This window comes from Hemicordylus capensis, chromosome 1, assembly GCF_027244095.1.
Source record: "Hemicordylus capensis ecotype Gifberg chromosome 1, rHemCap1.1.pri, whole genome shotgun sequence".
NCBI lineage: Eukaryota > Metazoa > Chordata > Lepidosauria > Squamata > Cordylidae > Hemicordylus > Hemicordylus capensis.
In genome coordinates, this window is record NC_069657.1 from 416737138 (window position 1) to 416761240 (window position 24103).

Genomic DNA, 24103 nt, shown 5'->3' on the forward strand with positions numbered 1-24103 from the left:
TAGCAGCTGTTAGGATCTACCAGTATGTATCAGCTCTGTGCTTCACATGGGTGGGGGTGGCCTCGCACCATCACTTTCTCCTTTTAGACGTCACTAGATAAAGACCTTTCTATTCACTTTGGCCTTTTAAGTTTGGTTTTTAAAACTGACTTTAAAAAATAAGTTTTCAGATTGTTTTGTACTGTATTTTGTATTTTGTGATTTGATGAGGCTCTCGACACGAGCAGTGTGGAGAGCCTGCAGGGCTTCTGCAGGGAGAGGGGGCTTAGCCTGCTCTCCCTGCACACAATCAAACACCTAGCCCTGGATGGCCGGATCAACCGCCCACACGATTACTGGCTCCGTCAGGGATCTGGTAGGGGCTGCAGGGATTGGGGGTCACCTGGCCCCCGAAAGTCCCAGGATGCCCCATGCAAGTGCACAGGGCATCCTGGGGAGACCCCCCGAGATTGGGAAGCTTGTTTCAGCCTCCCGGAGGGAGTATCCTCGCAAGTCACTGCGATGTGGAGCTGTGCCATGGCGACTCACAATCATAAAAATGAGGTTAGTGGAGAGCATGCTCCGCTAACCTCATTTAAGAGGAGGGCTACTTTGGCGGGCTAGCCCCCAGAGAACCCTCAGGCTCACCCGCAAGCCTGGTGGTTCTCGTGATGGGGAAAAACTGGGCTGGGCTTCTTTAGCCCGGTTTTCTGCCTTTGTGAGAATAACCTCGATGTGTTTTCAGAGATGCTCTTACCCCTGGACTTCTGGTCTGAAGTCCAGGGCCTCCGCACCCCCTGGGGGCCCCCAAATCCTCTTTAGTCTGTCCCGGGTGGTGGGGTCACTAACTGCACTGCCAGGCCGCACTGTGCCGCATTGCTAGGTCTCACAGCGCTACACCACCATCCCGCACTGCACCAGGTGGCCGAGCATGACTGTGACCTGTGCCAGACAGCTGAGCGTGGCCTCTGCTTTAGAGACAAAGTGGGGAAAGAAATATGTGGGATGGGAATATGTAAAGTTGCATGTTGAAATGTTTCTGCTAATGCATATTTGCATAAATATACCGGTTTTATATTCTATATGTATTTTCTTGCTGTTTTAATGCTGTGTTGTGAGCCGCCCAGAGAACAATTTGTTAAGGGGCAGCTAACAAATAAAAATGATGATGATGATGATGGATGGATTCATTGATTATTATATTTATTTTAACACTTTCCCCTTTCACTGCAGTCCCAGTGAAAATTGTGAGCCTCCCCCCAGAAATTGCCTGTCAGGGAAGCTCTATTTGACACCAATGCGAATTTCTCTCTTGAGGCTAATAGCAGCTTGTGGGAGTGATTTTCATCATGACTGCGGTGTGAAGGGAAGTGGTTACATACCTCCATTCCTGTGCTTCCTGGCTCAGATCTGAACTGGGCCCACCTGTAGTTGCTATTTTAATATTTAAAAAGAAAGATAGAGGCACTAAGGATCAGAGATACAAACAGAAGGCAAGCTTGAGTAGCAACTCCTCACAATATTTTGGGAGAAGAGGAAAAAAAATATGAGAGGAGAAGAATATATTTGGGGATTGAAAATATGGGTTATTAGGTTTGCTGGAGGAACCTTGGTCAAATGACAGGAAAACCTCTCAAATGGTTGTGGGGCAGGGATCTGCACCTGCCCAGATTGTTTCTAACACCACATTAGGTGTTACCAGACAGCCTCTACCAGTTCTCTTTAGGAAACTTGAGGCTTCCTATAGAAGCAGAGGAAGCAGAGCATGGATAAGCAGTTGGTGTCAGGAGACATGGTGTGATATCTCTGTTTGAATCAAATAGCACTGTCATGCCAATAATGAACTCATGCAAAAGCTGCCTAGCAAAAGGTGACTAAGAGAAATAAATAAATATAAATTCTGTTTCTTTTACATATGTATCATTCCCCCTATTTTTATATGGACTAGGTTTGTTTCTCACACTTTAGTTGTTTCAGCATTACATTCTTGGACTGTCTAATATAGTTGTTGCAAAGAAATACTGAAAGATTGGAAGAAGAGGCTGTTCTAACATGCAGCTTTAATGGGTAAAAAGTAATTGGGAAGCTCCTAGCTTGGGACACAGGATAGCTAGGAAAATAATGGAAGCATGGGACAGAGGGAATTGAAAAATATACCTTGATCTGCATGCCTGAGACTGGGGAATTCAGAAGTCTCTTAAGGGTCCACCACTTGTGAATTATGCATCTCACACTCACTAGTAGGCGTAAATGCATAATTCTAATCTGTTCTTATTATTTATTTATAGCACACCAGTAGAATGTAAATTGTCTGCCTCCTTTGAACAAGCTTATCATGCCATTTAAAGTATGCAGCTATTTCAGGGGAATCTACATAGACAATTTGCCTAGGCTAGCACATTGATTCCAATTAAAGGGCATATAAACGGCTAATGATAAATTAAACTTGCTCTCACCAGCTCACAGGTGGGATGCACAGGAGGTGTCACAAAAGAAAGTCAATAGAAAATAAGTATTCATCTTGAAATAATGTACACAACATATCTTAACCATTTGTTTATTATTATTATTATTATTATTATTATTATTATTATTATTATTAGATTGCAAAGGAAGAAAAACAAATCGAAGTGTTGCATGGATTGACTCTAAGAGGGCCTTCAACTTATTGCCTCATACATGGATACTAAAATCTTTAGGAACAACTGGTGTCAGCAAAAACACTCAGATATTTATTTTAAAACGCAATGAGCATGAGGAGTACACAGTTAACAATCAATGGCGAGACACTTGGACAGGTTAGCATCAGAAAAAGTATTTTCCAAGGTGACTCACTACCCCCCTCTGTAATCACCATGACTCCACTTTCACAAATACTATACAAAACAGGCCTCGGATACCAAAGATCTAAAACATCAAGTAAAATAAACCATCTGTTCTACATGGACTATTTGAAGTTGTATGGAAAGTCAGAATCAGAAATCGAATCACTGCTAAACATTGTCCGCATATTCAGTAGCGATATAGCAATGGAGTTTGGACTAGATAAGTGTGCCGTATTAATAATGAATAGAGGAAAAATAAAAACAGAAGGAATCGAACTGCTCAATGGAAACAACATCAAGAGCTTGGAAGAGAAAGAACATTACAAATACTTGGGCATTCTCCAGGCTGATAACATCACACACACTGAAGTTAAAAGAAAAATTGGAAGTGAATACATCAGGAGAGTTAGAAAAATCCTCAAGTCCAAACTCAATGGTGGGAACACCATACAAGCCATAAACACCTGGGCTATACCCATCATTAGATACACTGCAGGAATAATAGACTGGACCCAGGTAGAGCTAGAGATGCTAGATCGTAAGACCAGGAAAATCATGACCATCAATCATGCTCTGCACCCCCACAGTGATGTAGATTGACAGGGTTGATGTAGCCAGCAAGGAATTTTACTGAATTTCTGGACTGGCAACTATGTGTCATGGGTTTCCCTCTTTATCATGCATACTGAGGGCATGAAAGGGATTATTAAGGAGGATAAGGAGATTGCAGAGAAGCTGAATGAGTTCTTTGCATCTGTCTTCACAGCGGAGCATACTGACCATATGCCCACTCTGAAACTGAGCTTCTTAGGCCTGGAGGCTGAAGAACTGGGCCAATTTAAGGTAATAAGAGAGGCTGTCTTGAAAAAATATAACTTAACAAATCACCAGGGCCAGATGGCATCTACCCAAGAGTTCTGTAGGCATTCAAAAGTAAAATTGCTGATTTCCTAGCAAACATATGTAACTTGTCCCTGCAATCAGGCTCTGTACCAGAGGACTAGAAAGTAGCTAATGTAACTCTCATTTTCAGAAAGGGATCCAAGAGGGATCTGGGAAATTACAGGCTGGGTAGATTAACTTCTGTGCTGGGTAAATTGATGGAAAACGTATTTGAGGACAATATTGATAAACATATAGAAGAACAGGCCTCGATGAAGGAAAACCAGCATCTTCTGCAAGGGCAAGTTTTGCCTCACTAATCTTTTGGAGATCTTTGAGAGTGTCAACAGGCATGTGGATAAAGGTGATCCAGTTGACACAGTATACTTGACTTCCAAAAAACATTTGACAAAGTTCCCCATCAAGGGCTCTTGAGTAAATGTAGCAATCATGGCATAAAGGGACAGGTTCATGTGTGGATTGGTAACTGGTTGAAGGACAGGAAACAGAGGGTAGGAATAAATTGACAGTTTTCACAATAGAGAGAAGAAAGAAGTGGGGTCCCCCAAGACTCTTTAACTTGTTCATAAATGCTTTTTAACTTGTTCATAAATTGTTGGGGTAAGTTGGGATAAACAGCAAAGTTAGGGTAAACAGCGAAGTGGCCAAATTTGCAAGTAATACTAAACTATTTGTGGTAGTGAAATCCAAAACAGACTGTGAGGAGCTCCCAAAGGATCTCTCCAAACTGGGGGAGTGGGCAACAAAATGGCAAATGCGGTTCAATGTGAGCAAGTGTAAAGTGATGCATATTGGGACAAAAAAACCCAACTTTACATATATACACTGATGAGGTCTAAGCTGTCAGTGACTGACCAAGAGAGAGATCTTCGGGTCATGGTGGACAGCTCGTTGAAAGTGTTGACTCAGTGCATGGCAGCTGTGAAAAAGGGAAATTCCATGCTAGGAATCATTAGGAAGGGGATTGAAAATAAAAATTCTAACATTGTCATGCTCTTATACAAATCTATGGTGGGGCAACATTTGGACTACTGCGTGCAGCTCTGGTCACTGTATCGCAAGAAGGACATTGTAGAACTAGAAAAGGTGCAGAAGAGGGCAACCAAGATGATAAGGGCCTGGAGCCCTTTCCTTATGAGGCCAGGCTACAGCATCTGGGGCTTTTTAGTTTAGAAAAGAGGTGACTATGGGGAGACATGATAGACAGGGGCAGAGCCACCATTGGGTGGAAGGGGTTCAAATAACCCGGGCCATGCCCAGTTAGGGGCCATGAGTGCCGCCCCAGAGATGCCCCCCCCCGTGTGGCTGCGTTTGGAGCCAAAATCAGCCCGTGCTGCGTTGGCAGCACAGCCAGAGCAACTCTTCCTGCCTTAAAGGCAGGGAGAGCCACTCCTGTTCCCGCTGCCAACACAGTGGGGCTGTTCGGTCTCCCTCCCAAATGGGGCCGCGAGGCCCTGTTTAGGAGAGAGATCGGCCCATGCTGCTTTGAGCAATGTGGGCCGGAACGACTCTCCCTGCCTTAAAGGGCCAATCTCCTTTCCAAATGGGGTTGTGCAGCCCCATTTGGAAGGGAGACCACGCCCCAGCGTCTGACGTCAGATGCGGGGGCATGGCTAGCTGGGCGTGACTGTCATCAGATGCGGGGGGCGGGGTCAGGGGGTTGTGGCAGTGGCCGCACATGGGCCGCTACCAGCCTGGCTCCGCTCCTGATGATATCGATGTATAAAATTATGCATGGAGTAGAGAGAGAAACAGAGAGAAATTTTTCTCCCTCCCTCCCACAAAGATGTTCATTCATCATCTTTGGTGCATCTTTGTTCATTCATAATCTTCTTTGGTGCAAAATGAAGGTTGGGGAAAAGTAGGAATGAGCCTGCAACATTGTGCAACACCCCTCCCCTTTAACAGATACCAGCAAATAACCTGAAGAAAGGGGGATTGGCGTTAGGGAAATAAGTTGTTAAAAACCTCACTGGTGCACAATACAGGAATGTTTCAGGAGGAAAGACAAAAGGACACCGTTTCCTTTTTCAACTCTCCAGAACCACCTTCCCTGACTATATAGCTATACAATGCTCAGGTTCAGGTCTGGGAGGCAGCAAAAGTGGCCCATTTTGTTGTTAGTTCTGCTTCTTGTCTGTTATCTGTAGTGTCTGAAAATTATTATCGTTTAGTTGAGAGCCAGCGCGGTGTAGTGGTTAGAGTGCTGGACTAGGACCAGGGAGACCCGAGTTCAAATCCCCATTTAGCCATGAAACTAGCTGGGTGACTCTGGGCCAGTCACTTCTCTCTCAGCCTAGCCTACTTCACAGGGTTGTTGTGAAAGAGAAACTCAAGTATGTAGTACACCGCTCTGGGTTCCTTGGAGGAAGAGCGGGATATAAATGTAATAATAATAATAATAATAATAATTATTATTATTATTATTATGTCTCCAGTATACTCTGTGAATAAGAGAAGTATGAATGACTATGAATACTAAATCCCATTAAGTATTTTCTGTACATAGATAGCAATAAAAAGTGCCTACCTGTTGATTCGTTTTGTCTGCGTTTGCCTTCCATCACCCCAATTACTTTTATTTAGTTACTTTCAATTTTGTACTTCTCATCTGATTTGCAGCTGTTGTGCTATTGGGTTATGTAGCTGGTGTTGCTGGGCATGGTAAAGTAATGAAATACATCAAGGAACAGGTAAAACAGGGTTTTAAAAATTTTTTTTTTTAAGAATGTGAAAGGAGCATTTTTGCAAACATGCATTCAAATGGAGTCCTCGACTGTTGTTGATTTCTGCCTAGTACTACAGCAGCGAGTATGATAGATTGCATTACAGCCCCATCATCCTTTGTTCTGTCACTCACTTCTAATTTACTCTCTGTAGTACACAGGAGAGCCAAAGCTGGCCAAGAACCTATTTTCAGTGCCCAAATTTATCACTAGAACGTGCAAAGTAATAATTAGGATGAGAATGTCTTTTAATAGATGTTAGAGTGCTTCCACTGAGTAACTACACTATTCTGGGATTCAGGGGCCAGTCTTTCAAGGGAGAAGATGCAACTCGAAGGATCTATATAATAAGGCTATTCACACAAGCTAGCAGACCTACCCAGGCGTGTGCATCCCTACCTGGGTAGGGATCAAGCACCGGGATCAAGGCCAGTTTTGGCACTGTCCTGCCAGGTAGCCCAGGGTTTCCCACCAGGCTTTTACCCTGGTAAAATGATGTGAGTGTGCCCCTGGGTTCCTGGTGGTGTGTATGTCTATAGAGCACCCAGCTTGTGCTCCTTGTGCGGTGCATTGAGGTATATCTGGTGGCCAGGGTAAGTTTACCTGGCCTCCAGAATGCAATGCTGCCAGAAACAGCACGGCTTGTATGGGTGAGCAATCCATGTATCCCACAAAAGAAGGAAGATCATCTGAAGGGTCAACCCTGCCTTCCTCTCCCGCCCCATGTAAAGGTTGTGTGAACGACCTTATTGGCTGGCATCCTAGAGAAATGCTTGCACAACAAAGTTGGGCTAAAACAAGAAGATAACATAATTGCACAAAAAGCAAGGATTTTTGGGATTGTGCTATTGTGCCCTTGCACAAAAAGGCATGCACTCATTAGGGCTGCACAACACTAATCTGGAATGGAAGCTCTAGACTTAGTGCAAGTAGCTAACACAACAGCTTTGCACTAACATGGCATCCTTCCACAAGTGCTTCATCAGTTAGGATGTCAGCCACTGTTTAATACTGAAAGAGCAACATCTCAGCACAAATTATGGTGTCGAAGAGTATGTAAAATCAGGTGTGGAGGGGAATGTAACATTTCTCATGTACCCCTTAAAAAGAGGGTGAAACAATGAATGGAAACAATCAGTTCTCTTGAGTGTTTTGAAAGGATATGTGCCAAATTTTATTTGAATCCTTACCCTTCACACTTTATGGGATGCAAGTGTACTTTGTACTTAGATGCCATACTAAAACTAAAATATTGTGGTGTAGAAAGCTTTCAAAATTCCGATTATTCCCTGGCATAATCTCACATTTGTCTCATGTTTTAAGTTTAATCACTTATGAAGTTTATGCATGTTTGATCAGAGACTCAAAGCTATCCTAAATTTGGCGTTGGCCAGTAGCTGTCCCATAGGATCTGATTTGTCAGGTTGCCTGAATCAACTAGATATGCTTCCAAGTGAGCCTAGGATGTGAGAATCAGATTTGCAACAATTAGTTCTTGATTTAGTACAGCAGTTTCCCATTTATTGTGGCATAAACCTGATGTAACAGAATTGCAAAATAATTGTCCAAAATGGTTGTCCCTCTAACAGGATTTTTAATACTTAGCTGTAAAGCTGAATTGACTGCTTCATATTATAGATATCCTTTATATTTTAGCAAAGTTGCTCTTTGTTTATATGCTGGCAAATAAGACCAGGATTGGGACCAGTGTCTTTGACTCTTCTCTAATTGAAATGAGAAAGCAAGGAAATATTCATTAAGCTGGGGATGGGAATGTAATGACCTCATTTAAACCAGCCATGCAAGGAAATTCAGATTTAATACTGAAAAATAGGGCTAACAGTTGAAGCCAATAGATGAACCTCATGTAGATAGATATTTACATGGATGTAACCACGTCTCTGTTAGCTCTGTTACCTCTGTTACCTCAGCACAACAGAGATTGGAATATGTGCCTCAGTCATCAATTAATTATTTCTCAACTTAGCTTAACTTTAAAATTGCAACAGTGAAAACTATGATTGTGTCATCTGACACATTTTAATTGTAAGAATTTTATTAATTTTTAAGCTTTGGCTGGAAATAAGTTTATCCAAGATTTCGCTACTGAATGCACCACTATTTCAGCATAGAACATCTGTGAGTCTGGACTGTTTTTCAGTAGGCTGTTCAGGAGAATGCCTAGCAGATACATTCGAAAATGGCCACAGACTGATTTCACCCTTTTGGAATTAGAAGACAAGGCTACTCTCCAGCAGCGTATGCACTTCTGCTTTTGCACATTAAGCACTTATTTTATACATAAAGGCTTTTCTTTTGGAAAGCACAATAGAGAACACTGTATTTTTTCTCTTTTTCTGGTTGTAGATGTTGTTTTATTTTGAAGGGTCACTGAGGTCATTCACACAGTCAAAAACTGTGTTCTGCCCGAGTTTGGGAGCTGTGTGCTCCCAATTTTTGTTTGTGTGGAAGCAAAGTAAGAGAAAAACCTGGGTAGCTTTTCCTCATCCTTGGTTCCACATAATCACCAGGTGTTCCTCTTACCTTGCTTTCACATAACCGAAAATTGGGAATACACACAGCTCTCAAACCCGGGTAGAACACAGTTTTTGATTGTGTGTATGACCTCACATTGTTTTAATAAATATGTGTTTAAAAAGAAGTTAAGAGAGCCTATAGCAAAGCTCCTAATTCTTATGGAGATGGGGAAGATGTAAAACTAGTCAAGAGTACCACTTACTGTTAGTACTCACCACAGCATCTTTAGGTTATATAATTTTATCAGCGATTTTAGTTCACTGTCAGTTACCTCAGAGTAACCAATTGCCTAAAAACAGGACCTGAGGTACCCCTTTCCAGAAGGAACGAGCCCCCTTTTGTCATTATGTTTGAATTATTTACCTCAAACATTGCATTACTTGCCAGCTCATTTCCAAGGCCAATTAAAGTCCTTAAAGCCCCCCACTGTCTGGGATCTGCCTTTCTGAAGGGCCAGGGGCGGAGCTACAATAGAGTGCATGGGTTCCAAGAACTTGCACCCTCCTGTGTCTGGGGCCGCCTCACTCCTCTCTGAGGCTACTTCGCTTGCCTCCCCTCAGCTGCTGGCCAGCCACTCCTGGGGCTGCCACACTGCTACTGTTCTCCTTCTTCCCATGCATGCTTCCCAGCCCCAGCGGCACACTCCTGCAGCCCAGCGCTGCTTCCTGCCCATCCCAGTGCTGCTTTCTGCCCATCCCCAATGGCGTGGCGTGTGGTTGGCAGGAGCACACCATCACTGGTAGGGGAAGGCTGCTGCTGCTGCTGCTGCTCCCACCACCAGGAGAGGGAATGTGCCGCTGACAGGACAGGGAGTGCACCACTGCCAGGTGGGGGTGGGGCTGCCCATGAGAGCCCTCCATACACCACTGTGAAGGATTAACTTCCTCCATAAAAGTATGTCGGGGCCTTAGAATTGGGCTTGGAGGCCTTGTCCCCGTGCCACTCTCAGTGGTGTTTGGTGGCTACAAGGGACAGGGTTTTTGTTACTGGTGGTGCTACAGCTTGGGAATACCTTCCGTAGAGAGATTTGCCAAGCCACCTGACTGCTTTTCAGTTCTCTCTTCAGCAAAGCTTTTAGTGATTTAGTTTTATTTACCAATTGGAGGGGGATTCATTGGATGTGTTTTAGTGCTACTGTTCTCAAGGGTGGCTCCAGAGGTGGGCGGGGAGGGGGCAAGCCCTCCCCAAAAGTGGCCCCAAACAGCCAGCATCCTGTTTCACAAGCAGCCCACCAGATGCCTCTGGGAAGCCCACAGGCAAGAGCTGAAGCATGCCCTTTCTCCCACTGTTGATCCCCTTCAACTGGTATTAACCTCTGAGGCTGGAGGTGGCCTATAGCCCTCAGAATAATACCTATTGATAGACTTATCCTCCATGAATTTATCTAAGCCCTTCTTAAAGCCACCCAGGCTGGTGGCTATCAACACATCTTGTGGCATAGAATTCCATAGGTTAATTATGTGTTGTGTGGAAATATATTTCCTTTTGTCAGCCCTAAATCTATTGGCAATCAGTAAATCTAATATGTGATACAGAGCTTGACCACCCATATTATAACCTTCTGTGTGTGTCCCCATTTTTCTTGCTGCAGCACTGTGCTGTTTCCATAGATTCTAGTGTTATTTGGTTTTAATGACTGAGTTTTGGGCACAGAGTGCTTCAAAGGAGAGAGAGCTGAAAATTACATGCACACATGCACACAGTTGTGCTGCTTTAGTCTGGAACACAGCATGCTGCATGTGCACTTCATTAGTCTGGATGTCAGCCATGTATTTTCAAAGCCACCTTGAACTATTTGGGAAGGTAGGACAGAAAATGTGAAAACAACATGAAAAACATGGGTAAGCAGCAAAAGAAGTGTAAGACAAAGCCTTTCAAATGTATAGAATAATCAGCACAGACATGCCATTACAAACAATGTAAAGATGCTGCATTATAATGTCAATAAGACATATAACATTTTACAAATTAAAAAGGGCAATGATTGACTTTTAATTTACTAATGTGAGGGTGAGTAATAATGTGATAAAAACATTCAATTTCTGTGAAGAGTTAAAAGAAAATCATTCCCTGCTTATTGGTTCATTTTGTAAATTGAGATCAATGAAATTCCTCCAACAACAGCATGAAATAATCAATTGTAAAATAGCATATAATTCATGATCTGTATTGTAAATTATAGTTTCTTTGGCATTAATCGGTGAGGTTTCCATATACTGGGATGCATTTCCTTGTAACGCATCTCTAGATAATTCTTGTGGATCCATTTCTAATGCATCTTAGAGTGATCTGTTTTTCATGTCCACAACTGCCTACATTTGCTTTTATGCAAATAATCCAATCAAGCAAATGGATAACAAGATGCTGTAATCAGGAAGGCTTGACAAACAGTAACCTTAGAGTTTTAGGGGAGTGCCCAGGATTTACATTTATGTTCCTACCTGCATCTGTTGAAGCAATTGATCCATTATGAAGCACTTCAATAGGTCAATTTCAGACAAGAAGTACAAATCAGATCAGATGTGGCAAGTAATTGATGCTGGTTTGATTGAAATGTGTGGTTTCTGTAGTTCATCAGTAGTAGCAATGCAGCATTGAGGTCTTCTATGCTAGCTAATTCTTTCTCTCCCATTCTTGAGCTTGTCATGCTACATTTGAAAGACGTGAGAGGTCCTCTTCAAGTCACTCCTATAAGTGAAGAGGCATACTACTGTTGTTTTCGAGAATGGGTTGTGTATGTGCCCTCTCCCTGAAAACAGACTTGAGCCATGACAGGGAGGTGGACTAGGTACAGGGCTATTCAGTTTTGGCCCTCCAGCTGTTTTTTGACTACAACTCCTGTAATCCCCAGCCATAGTGGCCAATAAGGGATTATAGGTGTTATAGGCTAACATCTGCAGGAGTGCTAGAGTTGAGCAGCCTGATCCCATGGCACAGGTTGACATCAAAGAAAGACAAGTGGGACTTACATAAAAAGTTGCAGCTCCCCAACCCTCATGCCCATCTCCAGGATAAGATGTTAAAGACTCAAGCAGGTCAATCCCTCTCTTCCAGTATGCTGCTGCTATTTTTCCCCCAGTGGACATAGCACAACATAGTGTGCCTCTTGGGGACCACTGAGCGCTTATTAATGGGCATCATTTTCTAGATCTTGGTACATCTCGTATTAGTAATGTGCAATATTAAAATATGTACCACATTTTCCTAAGCAAAAATAATGACAATCCTTTGAAAACAGTAAGTATTATGACTCTTTGTGTGTGGTATATTTTATACATGCAGTCATAAGAAACAGATTAATGCATGTGCCATTCTGGCTATATTACATTTTTCACTATACTTTAGTGACTGTATTTTACAAGAAGATCCATAGCACAAAATAAGATCAGTGTTCATGTTAACAGTGTTTACAGTCTCCTAACATTTTTTTAAATGCACACATATGTGGCAGATAATGTTTTCCCTTCTGTTTCTTTTAATCCAATCTCTTATTAAATCCAAGTGGAAAAATTGAATGCTGTTCTAAGCAACTACCTGTTTCTTCTTTTTGTAGATTTAAGAGTTTTTACAGGATACCAGTTTCTCATCACTGCCTGCACAATTGCTGGCTGTACGAACAGTTCCCGGGTCACTTTGTTTACAGCACAGCTGCCACCAGCTCATGTAGATGCACCAGATCTCACTGTTTTGGATTCGAGGACCATATACGCACAGTTAAGTACAGACTTGCTCTTTCTCCAGTATCTGGTGGGATAGTCTTGTCTACTAGGGTAGCTCTCCTTTTAGTAATCAGGCAAGGTCAACTTGCAGACCACCCTATACAGGGAGTTGCCTTATACCATGTAAGATCCATACTGTATTTACCTGAATCCAAGACTAGGTTTTTTCAAGTTTTTGATATTAGAAATTGGGAGGTCGTCTTAAATTCAGAGCCCTGTTCCTTTTGAGTAAATGCATGCATAATTTGTATTTAACCTCTGCTTTTTAAGGGGGGTGTCTTAAATTCAGAGTCATCTTCAATTTGGGTACATACGGTATTGTCTACACTAGGGGTTCAAAACTTGTGGTACTCCAGCTGCTGCTGGATTACAACTCCCATCACCCCCAGCTATAATTTGTTGTGACTGGTGATGATGGGAGTTGTAGTTCAGCAACATCTGGAGGACCACAGGTTGGGAACCTCTGGTCTACATGACTGGCAGTGACTCTTCAAGGTTTCAGGCAGGAGTCTTTTCCAGCCCTACCTGGAGATGCCAGAGTTTGAACCTGTGATCTTCTTCGTGCAAAGCAGATGCTGTTCCACTGAGCTATGGTTCTTCTCCTGAGAGGATCTTCCCAGGGTCTTGGCAAAGTTCATTCTTGAGCTCTGTAACACACACACCCCGGTAACTAATGGTATTCTCCTCTAATTTAGCTAGAGATAAGATGGGAGGTTGTGTTACTTGGCTAGGGTTCATATTTCTTATATCTCAGAAGCAAGGTATTCTGGCAGCACAAAGTTTGTGCACCTACCCTCTTGGTACACCTCCAGCCCCTGTGGTTGAGAAGAAGTCAGACAAAAGCAATCCAGTGAAAACTAGTACCTTTGCAAGCAAGTGTTACCTTCTTTACCACCATCACCTGGGCTAGGGTAAGAGTTAGGTGAGAAGAAGCCACTTTTCAGCCACAGTGATCTGGTTTCTCACCTAGCTGATGAATTCTGTCCAGTAGCACAAATAGTCCACACAACCATTTTGGGTGTGAAGGAGCATCCAGAAGTGGTGCCCAAGTATTTCTTGTCCCAGTAAAAAAATCATGACCCCAGCACACTGATCAGTCTGGAAACAATGGCTAGCATACAGACTAACAAAGCGCTTGTGCAAACGTGATGTGCTAGTGCAATCTATTGTGCTGGAGTAAGTCTGGAGCTTACTTTTATTCTAGTGTTAGACTAATGCAAACATGTTTGTGCTTGTCCAGTAAGGTGCACAACGTGTAGCGTGCTTCACATGCAGGGAACATTTGCACAGGAGCGCATTTTCGAGCATTCTCATGACTTTGCACAACTATGCAGTCTCCTTGCACAAAAGCAGCGTCGTTCTGCAAATGCTTCTTTAGTCTGGATGTCAGCCAGTAAGTACTCCACCATCCTACTTATGTCAGTGGTTCAGCTTCATCACTATTGGACCTCTCTGGTGAGTCGGCTCATTCTAAATTATTTCAGTAGTTCCGATAGTTGGTGACAAAGGAAGTGCAAGATTCTCTCTCAGACTGGAACAGACTGGATGGGGACAGGTTCTTGCGGAATAATAAAGGTTCCAAAGAGCCATGGGAGACAGTGAGAGAGACAGACAGAAAATAGGGAAGGCCTCAGTTGCAGTCTACTCTAGCAACCATGTATATGTGTGTGTTAGTGGGGGAGGAGGAATAAGAGGCAGAAAAGCAGGAAAAGGTCCCCCTCTCTTATTCCTAGTAGGGGTGTGCCTGGAACCGTCTGGCCCAGTTCGGTTCGAGGCCGGACCGGCTTCAAATGGAACTGGGCCAGTTCAGTCGGCCCCCAGCGAACCCCACCCCGGTTCGGTCCTGGACTGGTCTGCAAACTTTTTAATTTTTTTTTTTTTTAAAAAATGTAAAAGTACGTGCCTGTAGCCTCTTCGGTGGGCTTGCTGTGTGTGTGCGTGTCCATGTGGGTTCTCTCTCCCCACTCCGGCCTTCCTCATCACCACTGTGACCAAGTAAGCGAAGCCTTTTTGGCCCTTTTGGGCCTCCGTAAAAGCGAGTGGCCGCCATTTTGGCGGCCACCGAACATACGCAAATGCCCTCTGTGAGGGGTACTTACTTTTACGTTTAATTTTTTTAAAAAGAAAAAAGTTCGCAGACCTGCTGGACCGGACTTGGCAGTCTGGTTCTGGTCCAACGGAACCAGGTGTGTGTGTGGTTTCGGTTCGATCACGAACCTCTGGACCGAACCAGCGGACCGCGGACCGCCAGACCAGTTCCACACATCCCTAATTTCTAGTTCTGAATTGTCTTCTCCGTGTGAAGACAATTCAGAACTAGGAATTAGGGATGTGCGGAACTGGTCTGGCGGTCCGCGGTCCGCTGGTTTGGTCCGGAGGTTAGTGATCGAACCGAAACCACACACACACACACGGTCTTTTAACAGTCTTTTAACAGTCTCATTTCTTAGACTGTTAATAAACTTAAGGCGTAAGTTTGGAAGGTATAAAATATGTTAAATAAATTAAAATAAAATAAAATAAATAATCAGGAGCCACCAGCACCTAAATAACCCAGGTCAAGTATTTCAAGGGAAGTGGTGCTCTTACCCCTGTAATTTGGGGCTGAAGTCCAGGGCCTCCACATCCTCTTTAGTCTGTTCTGGGTTGTGTGGTCACCTCAGGCCTGCACTGCGCCACATGTTTAAGATATTGCATGTGTCATGGTGTCTCTCTCTCTCTCTCTCTCTCTCTCTCTCTCTCTCTCTCTCTCTCTCTCTCTGTAGGGTCATGATGCTTAACTTGCAGCAGGTAGGGGCCTCCAACAAGGGGGCCTTCAAAGGTCTTTAGGTCCAAAATTGCCTAGGTGCACCTTTAGGCCTTTATCAGACCACTTCTCTGGCATCTCAGAGAAATTAGACATCTTCTCCCAGGTTCAGCCCATCTAGCAAGAAGAGTAACTTTTAGAAGATGAGACTGTAGCTTAACTAGGGCAATATCAGGAATCAGCAGAAAAACAATCCAGGGTTTCACCTGAGGAGATGAAGGATGATCTCTGGAAAAAATCTTCATTGCAGCAGTCTTGGCAAATTCCTTGAAGTGGTGTAGTTCTCCATGGGAGCTTTGGCACCAACATGGTAGCCTTCAGGAACACCTGGTTGCACAGCTGGAAAGGAGATGCAGTTTCAGTACTATCTGGTGGATATTCATTTCACAGGAAAAACATTGTTCAGAGAGTCCTTGGATGCTATCCTGAGGGAGACTAATAAGAAGAATCCCCTTTGTACATTGAACAAAGATAAAGTGACTAAACAAACATTCATTTTGCAATTACAAGTCTTCTAGCTGAATTAAAGACTACAGAAATATCAAGTCCAAGTGGCAATATATCAAACTGTCCAGCAGAGCAAATCTTCATACAGCTAGAACTGTCAGATTCTGGTTTTTAAAAAGAGAACAATGTTCAAATTGGCATCACAAATGCTGGCTGCCCCATCAACATAGAAAAATGGCTTCATGCTCCTGGAGAGAATGTAAAAAATCGGCCACAGACTTGGGATGCAGGAGACAATAGTCAAGGGCTGTGCATTGGCATTGGAAATATATGTCCATTAATGCCTTCTATCTTTTTAAATTTTTAATTGTTTTTAATGCTATTTTTGTAAAATTAATTATTGTTGCAGGGGCTTCGGTTAGTCATTTTGAATTTGTCAGGAAAGACGGATATAAGTAATTCAAATAAATGAATATATTGGAACCAGAATTTTGTGCTAGAACTGATGACTCTTTGGTTTGATCTGGTAGAACTCTTTTTACATTCTTTTGTTAGAGTTACTAGAGATAGGTTTGTGGTCTAGGCTCTTCTTTTTGGTCTTTCATCAGCTCAGAGGGTGTTTTAACAAAACAGTGATAACTCTCATTGCCTCCTTCTTTCTTCAAGAACCAGATTTCCCTGTATAGATGACATTGTCATAGAATTTCCCAGTCTCAGTCAACCTCATCAGGATGTATCAATGCTGCTCAGTGATCTTAAACAATACAAATGTGGTAAACAGGAAAATGAACATACGGAACCTGTGTCAGAGGTTAGGAAAGCTGGGAATCAGGCAGACATCCCAAAAACCTGAGTCCACTTATCAGAGGAAAGTGAACATTAATGGATTTGATAATGTACGTGTCAGGAGACATATCAGTGGACTCAATTACAGTAGTACAAGTTCTGTGATTGTAGCCTCCTTATGTTATAACATAATTTCATGTTTAAGATTTCTCTTGCCAGGCTACTACAGAGGTTCTGGTTGCCATTCCAATGGCAGATAGCACAGCAACTCCACATTTTGAGACATATCTCAGTGGAAGACCAGGAAGTTCTACAATGGTGCTTGTATTTGGATCATCTGATCCTGGGAACTGCTCTCAGGGATCATTCCACATTTTTATCACAGCAAAAATTAGTTTGGATTATTTGTAAACCCTCAAAAGAATTTTGATCAGGTCCAGGTCAAAGAGGCATATCAACTGGCTGACTTCTTTTTTGGCCTTCAGAGTTAATTTTAATTTAAGTGCAAAATAGGATGTTAAAAGATTCACCTTATATCACAAGAAATGTGCAAAATGCTCTTTCCAGTGAAGCATCATCATGGCAAAGCATGCCATGGGAAAAACCAATGCACAGTCACTGTGATTGTTTAGTCTGTTGGCAATCCAGTGGAGGCTATATCCATTGGTATTTTGATGTCTTGCAATGCAACATGTTGCAGATCCTTTGGAATGTTCAGGTGGCCAGAGGCCACTGGTGTAGGCCCCTGGGAAGAGGTCGGCCTGATGGACACATTTCCCTGGATCAAGCTGATATCCAGAGTCGTTCAAAGAGTTTGGAAGCAACAAGCAAGCTAGTTCCAATTGTCCCTAATTGGTCCAGGAGACTATGATTCTCAAGCTGTTTGTTTAACCACCTTGGCATCTTCACTGTCTTCCTGGACCAGTTCAATCTCCATGACTGGAACTGTTCCATCTAACATCCTGTAGTTGAGAAGATGCAACTCTGGCAGTTAAAATGTTCAGAGAAGCTTACCTCATTTTTGCACTCCATAAGGCATTCATTCAAGATTATGTTGCCATTTCTATCCCATGCATCTCATCATCCATGGCAAAGGTAGTGAAACACACAAGGAAGTTATCCACACAATCAAAAGCTGTGTTCTACTTGGGTTTGGGAGCTCTTTGTGCTCCCAATTTTTGGTTGTGTGGAAGCAACATAGGAGGAAAACCTGGGTAGCTTTTCCTCATCCTTGGTCCCACATAATCAGTTCTACCCAGGTTTTCCTCTTACCTTGCTTCCATACAACTGAATATTGGGAGCACACACGGCTTCCAAACCCAGGTAGAACACAGTTTTTGATTGTGTGAATGACATCAAGATGTGCATAGGACACTTGGCTTTTATATGGGTAGTCATTTGTTTTCAAATAGTCCAAGGCAGCTAAGGAAAAAAAAGTTCCAAATGCAATAAAAACAGCATAGAACTAAAATAAAATTAACCACATTAGAAAATCTGATAACTTGCTTGTCTTGAGAACAAGGGCATTCTATCATATCTAGATGGCCTAAAAATGCATTAAAAGGGCTTATAAGTCAAGTGATTAAGACTCTGAATAGAACTGTTCACTCCTTAAGAGGAACAGCTATCTTGGTAATCTCTGTAGGCTGTCCTGCAATTGAGGAGTTCTGTTCGATGGTCACTTTGGCATGAGCCCACACAAATAGTAAATAGTATTATAGAACTGATGTTTTTATGTTCTTCTGATGTAGCCTTTGACTGGAGAATATCATGGAAAGTTGTAGTGGTTTACTGCAGACTGCTTATTTCTGGAATCCCACACTCAGGATGCACTATTCTATATCCCTGTAGCTGAGAGCACACTGTCCCAGTACTGTTGCAGAAAGGATAACTGGGGCTTACTTCTGAATTCCCATTCTTCGTGGGAATTTGGGCAGTCTACCTGGCCAGGAATTCTTAAGAAGATATGCAGTGTACCCACCCCCACCCTAGAATTTGTGGGTATATATTTAATCTGGGTAATTCTGTTTAAACAGCTAATTTGTTAGGATAATCTTATTTTCTCTTTTGACCAAGTTTTGATGATGTTCTAGCACAGCTGTTACTGCTGTGTTCATGATCCATTGCCAGTCGCAGTGGGAATTGATTTAACAGCTGAAGGGTTTATGGATCCTTGGCTTGGTCCAGGAGTCCTGGGAAGCCCCTCCTCTTGATGCTTGCAAGATGACTATCTGATGATCAAGAGGAGGGCTATCCCAGTAGTCAAGACTGCCCTCCTTGGTATCACTGAGAATGGGAATTCACAGGTAAGCCAAATGTCCCTTTTTATAGATGGCACAAATGTTGTTTGAGTTTATATAAGAATCCTAGTGAGTTCAATCAGGGATAGGGGTTGTGACATAAAATTAAATTTATTATGATTAAATGCATAGAAGTGATTAGTTTAGTGGCTCTGTGAACCTTTGATTATCACTTGCCAACTTAATTTCCATTTTATCTTTATGCAATCAGTGTAACCTACATATGGCCATAGCCTCAGTGTAAAGTTTGGCACAGAAAAATATGCTTGTGATATTATCAGTATGAAGCTTTTGCCTTGAAGATATTGTCACAATCATCCTGGCTTCAAGTACAGATATTAGATTTAAAGAGTTTTTGAGAAATGCACATGTTGCTTTAGTACTTCATCACACTGTTTGATGAGCAGATTATTCTTCATGCTTAGTGTTTTCTGTTTTATTTTGTTTTTATAAACCCACATCTTCCAATAGTTGCATGAGTTACTGTTTGAATACAATGATGTGTTGCTTTTCTTTCCAGGTGGAAAGCACCGGAGGAAGTAAATGGAAATCTCCGTCGCTACCTTCTGTACATTGCCAACATTGAGAAAAATGTTACAGTTTGGAACATAATCTATAACAGTACAGATCTTTCCCGGGACTATACTATCCGCTATCTTTCCCCTGGTACCAAATACTTCATTACACTTGCAGTAAGTTGCAAAATCCAAACAAACCAAAACCCAGTAATGAGACAATTGAACAAATAACAGTGTGTGTATATGGTCTCTAATTTATATTTCCTTTTGACTATTGTGTGAATAGTGTCAAAAAGATAATTTAAGACATTACATCAGTCTGGATAGTTGACATCCAGACTAATGCAGCGCTGGTGCTACAGAGGAGGGGCAATTTTTGTCAATCTCCCCTTTCTTCTGAAACCTACTGTGCCCCCTGAAAATATGTCCCTTAAGACTGTGTGATCTGTATGTCTGTTCCGTGGAGGAAATGACCTCAAAACAATGGTGCATTAGTTGGTAATCTCCAGGCTTGGCTACTGCAATGTGTTCTTTGTACATAGTCCAGAAACTTCATTTAGTTCAAAATGTGGCAGCCAGATTGGTCTCTGAAGTAATGGGAGGGACCATATCATGCCTGACCTTAAACAGTTGCACTGGCTGCCAATATGTTTCTGGGCAAAATATTTAAAGGTTATTACCTTTAAAGCCCTGAATAGCTTATATTCCTGGTTACGTTATAGAGTGCCTTCTTCTTCATGATCCTCACTGTACATCAAAGCCATCTGGAAAGATCCATTTCTGGCTGTCACCAGTTTGTCCAGTGGCAACTTGGGATCTGGTCTTTTTTGCAGCTCTAGGCTATGGAATGCACCTCGCTCAGAAATCCTAGGTTCAACAACATTATTGGTCTTCAAGAGCCCTTAAGATTTACCTTTTTAGTCTGGTTGTCCAGGGTTTTTAAATTGTTTTAAATTGTTTTAGGCAGTTCAAATATTTGATTGTTATTTTAATTGTTAATTGTTTCTTGTTTTTATTTATTGTAAACCACCCAGAGCTGTTAGATGGGAGCATATAAAATATAATCAATAAATAATGTTCCATTCAACCCACTCCTCCTCCAGTAGGGATGCGTCATCGGGCTCGAAATCGAACTGGTTAGTTTCTGGGCAAAATATAGAGCACTGGTTATTAGTACCAATTCGGTTCGAAGGCTTGACGTTAAACCAAGTTGGGTTTGGTTTGAGGCTGAACTGAACCAATCAGGCTGGTTCGGCTTGCTTGGAGCCCTGCCAGCAAAGGGGAATCCAGCTAAGATTCCTCTGTACCGGTAAAGGGGCAGCAGTAGTGGGGAGCTTCTCTAAGTGTAAAATGAAGTAGTCACAAGTAAAGAGAAGTATTCACAACACATGCGGGGCGGGGGGGGGGGCAACATGAGTGTCCAGGCTGGCTTGAGCCCAGTTCTGGCCTTCTTTGGCTCATTTTGGGCTTCTGTGTATGTGTGGAGCACATTTTTTGACCTCTGCACATGTGCACGGACCATTTGTGCATGCAAATGGCCCATGCACATGCACATAGGTCAAAGAAATGGCTTCCATGCATGTACAGAGGCCCAAAATAGGACAAAGAGGATTTGAACTGGACTTGAGCCGGCCCTGAACACATGTCGTGAGTACTTGTGTCTACTTCATTTTACACTTACAGGATCAGAGAAGACCCCCTGCTCCTGTGGCCTCTTTACTGGTAAAGGGGAATCCTAGTGGAATTCTTTACTGGTCAAGAGGAATCCTAGCTGGACCTCCTTTGCTGGTAGGACTCCAAACCAGGCCCAAGCCGGTTTGAATTTGAACCAAACCGGGGCCAAATCGGTCTGGCCCAGTTCGAATCCAGTTCAGATATGAACCAAACTGGGGAAACTGGTTTTGTGCACATTCCTATATCTCAGTCTGACTGCCAGGCATGACAGTGAGGAACATGTCCTCAGCCAGCCAGTCAAAAGGAGAGGAGGAAGGAACCATGCTCCCCGACACTCCCTCCTCCCCACTGAAGCTGAGATAGCTTAAAATGTTTTCAATTAAAGGCACTTAAGGAACAGGATAAAATCATAATGTCCTTTCTTGCTGCTCCCCACTGCCTCCAATATTCTTTAGCAACTGGATTCTGTTTATCCTTAAATCCTGCGATGAAATCTGGGATATTAAAAACTTTTAATGGGTTTTTTATGTGTGAGAGAGAAAGTCAGTATGAATGAGCAAATAAGAATGAAAGGTTGTTGATGCTGCATGAATATATGAGATGGCTGTAGTAGGTATATGCAGGTGGCCCTCTTTATTCATGGGGGTTCCGTTCCCACCAATTTCTGCAGATAATAAAATTGTGAATAAAGAAAACTTAACCTGTGGGGATTGTGGGGGTGGGGGTTTAGTTTCCTTAGCACCTTGAAGTGTCCTGAAAATCTCTCTCTCTCTCTCTCTCTCTCTCTCTCTCTCTCTCTCTCTCTCTCTCTCTCTCTCTCTCTCTCACACACACACACACACACACACACACACACACACACACACAGCAGAGGGAAGCAGAAATAAGCATAGTACCTTGCTTTTCAGCTCTCCAGCAATGCCCCCAAAATGTACAAGTCCTCCAGTTTTTGTTTGTTTTTGAGGTTTGTTTGGGTATTTTTGCAGAAAAGAGCCACAAAATGGCTCAGCACTACAAAATGGCAGCAGGAAATGACATTAGAAGTCATTTCTGGCCACTCAAGAGCTGCAGATAGGCAAAATAACCCAACCTATTTTCACCCCATGAACAAAGAAACTGGATCCCTCAACTGTAAATATGCAAAACTGTGGGTGTTGGGACTGCAGATAACGATGGCCGCCTGTATGTTAAAGAAGCGTGTGTGTGAAAGTGTGTGCATGCATGGGAAATGTGTGATATTATTTGCATACAAGTTAGAGAAAGGGTGTACCGAGAATGTTTTGTTTTTAACCTTTTCCTTACTGTTCTTCTGCAACAAAGACATAGAGGGAAGGGAGGAGGAGAAGGTGGGTGGTGGTGGTGATGGTGGTATTAAACCCCTGCCTTTAATAATGGACTCTCCCATTCACCAATATTTTGGAGAGAGGATGAATAATAATATGGTTGAAGTTTGCACAGTGTGCTGGGATAGTGAAAAGGGACAGTGTCCATGAACACCCATATCTTCCAGTGTTGTACATGGCACTGCACAGTGTGCAGTGGTAGGGAGCATCACCCAGTTTCCTAGGCAATTCCTGCTCTTTGTCATTAGTTAGGAAGTCAAAGGAGCATCAAAATACAGAAACAGAAGACGTACACTTGAGGTACATTTTTGGGGAGAGTTTAGAGGCAATTTTGTGCATCTCACTTTAAACCAAATATCTGAATGCTCTGTTTGCTCAGTTTAATTATCATCCCTTTTGCAAATATGCATAGTTTAGTGCACTCCTAATATATTTTCATTATATTTGTGCACTCCTAATATATTTTCATTTTAAATATATTTTCATTTTTCCCTTGTGTGGTTTCTTATAACATCCCTCAAAAGTAAGTTTGTGAAAACACAAGAGGGAAACAGTGTTTATTGCAAACTAGCAGCATTTTAAAATGTCTTTTAAATGTCATTGTTACTCTTCTGTGCAGTCATTTTCTTTTGTTTTTTGATTAGAGAACAGTTTAAGTTCCATGGTACAACTGAAAATATCTTGAATATAAACATGAGATTGTCCCTATTTGTTTTAAACACTCTCATCATTTTATAGTAATACCTATATAAGGACATTTGCTTTGATAAATGCCATAGAAAAATATTCTGCTCTTGATTATGAATACATTTACATTTATGTGTAGACACTCTGTATGCATTCATTTTGCTCAACATGCTCTTGAATGCTCTAAATATTACACCACATTATACCACAAAGAAAATCATCTACCTTCAAGTCACAATAAGGGTCTGACTAGAGCCTACCAAAGCAAGGACATTCAGACTAATTAAGGATGACTTGGAATCCATGTTGGTAGAATTTTTTTGTCCTTTGGGCATTTCAACATAGTAAACTGTACAATGTTAAGTACGTTTCCTGCAGTTCTGTACACAGTTAATACACTCATGACACATGGTTCTGTTGAAATATGTGGCATTTGAAGAATGTAATAGAATTAATTGCATCTCTTGTTCAAACTGTAGCATAAAGTGGCCACTTAAATGGACTTTAAAATCAATATGATTTCCACCTATGACTATCATATAATTAGGTTTTTTAAAAATGGCTCAGCATCATGGTTGGCTTTGGTACTCACCATTGTGCATCTTTGTTGGCTTTTGGTTATAAAAGTATATCTGTGGCTTCCTAATGCTTCATTAGTTTATATCCAATTTCATTTCTGGGTATTAGTAAGAAATCCCTTATAGCTACTCCCTACAGCCCCGTATGCTTGGTGACTATGATCCACTACATTCTATTTGTGCTTTGAGTACCTAACCAGATAGGAATGATCAAAATTTGATTTGGTATCACTTTAAATCCCTTTCTCAAATGGTGACATATATCAATCAGGAT

General features: G+C 42.2%; 1 protein-coding gene across 1 annotated transcript in view; it reads left to right on the plus strand.

The window, feature by feature from the left end:
* USH2A (usherin) overlaps positions 1–24103 on the plus strand; it is a 784926-nt gene that overhangs the window by 357926 nt on the left and 402897 nt on the right. The window contains exons 32-33 of the mRNA XM_053283338.1: positions 12525–12684; positions 19550–19721. Of these exons, the coding sequence (XP_053139313.1) occupies positions 12525–12684; positions 19550–19721 (332 nt within the window). The remainder of the gene's footprint in view (positions 1–12524; positions 12685–19549; positions 19722–24103) is intronic.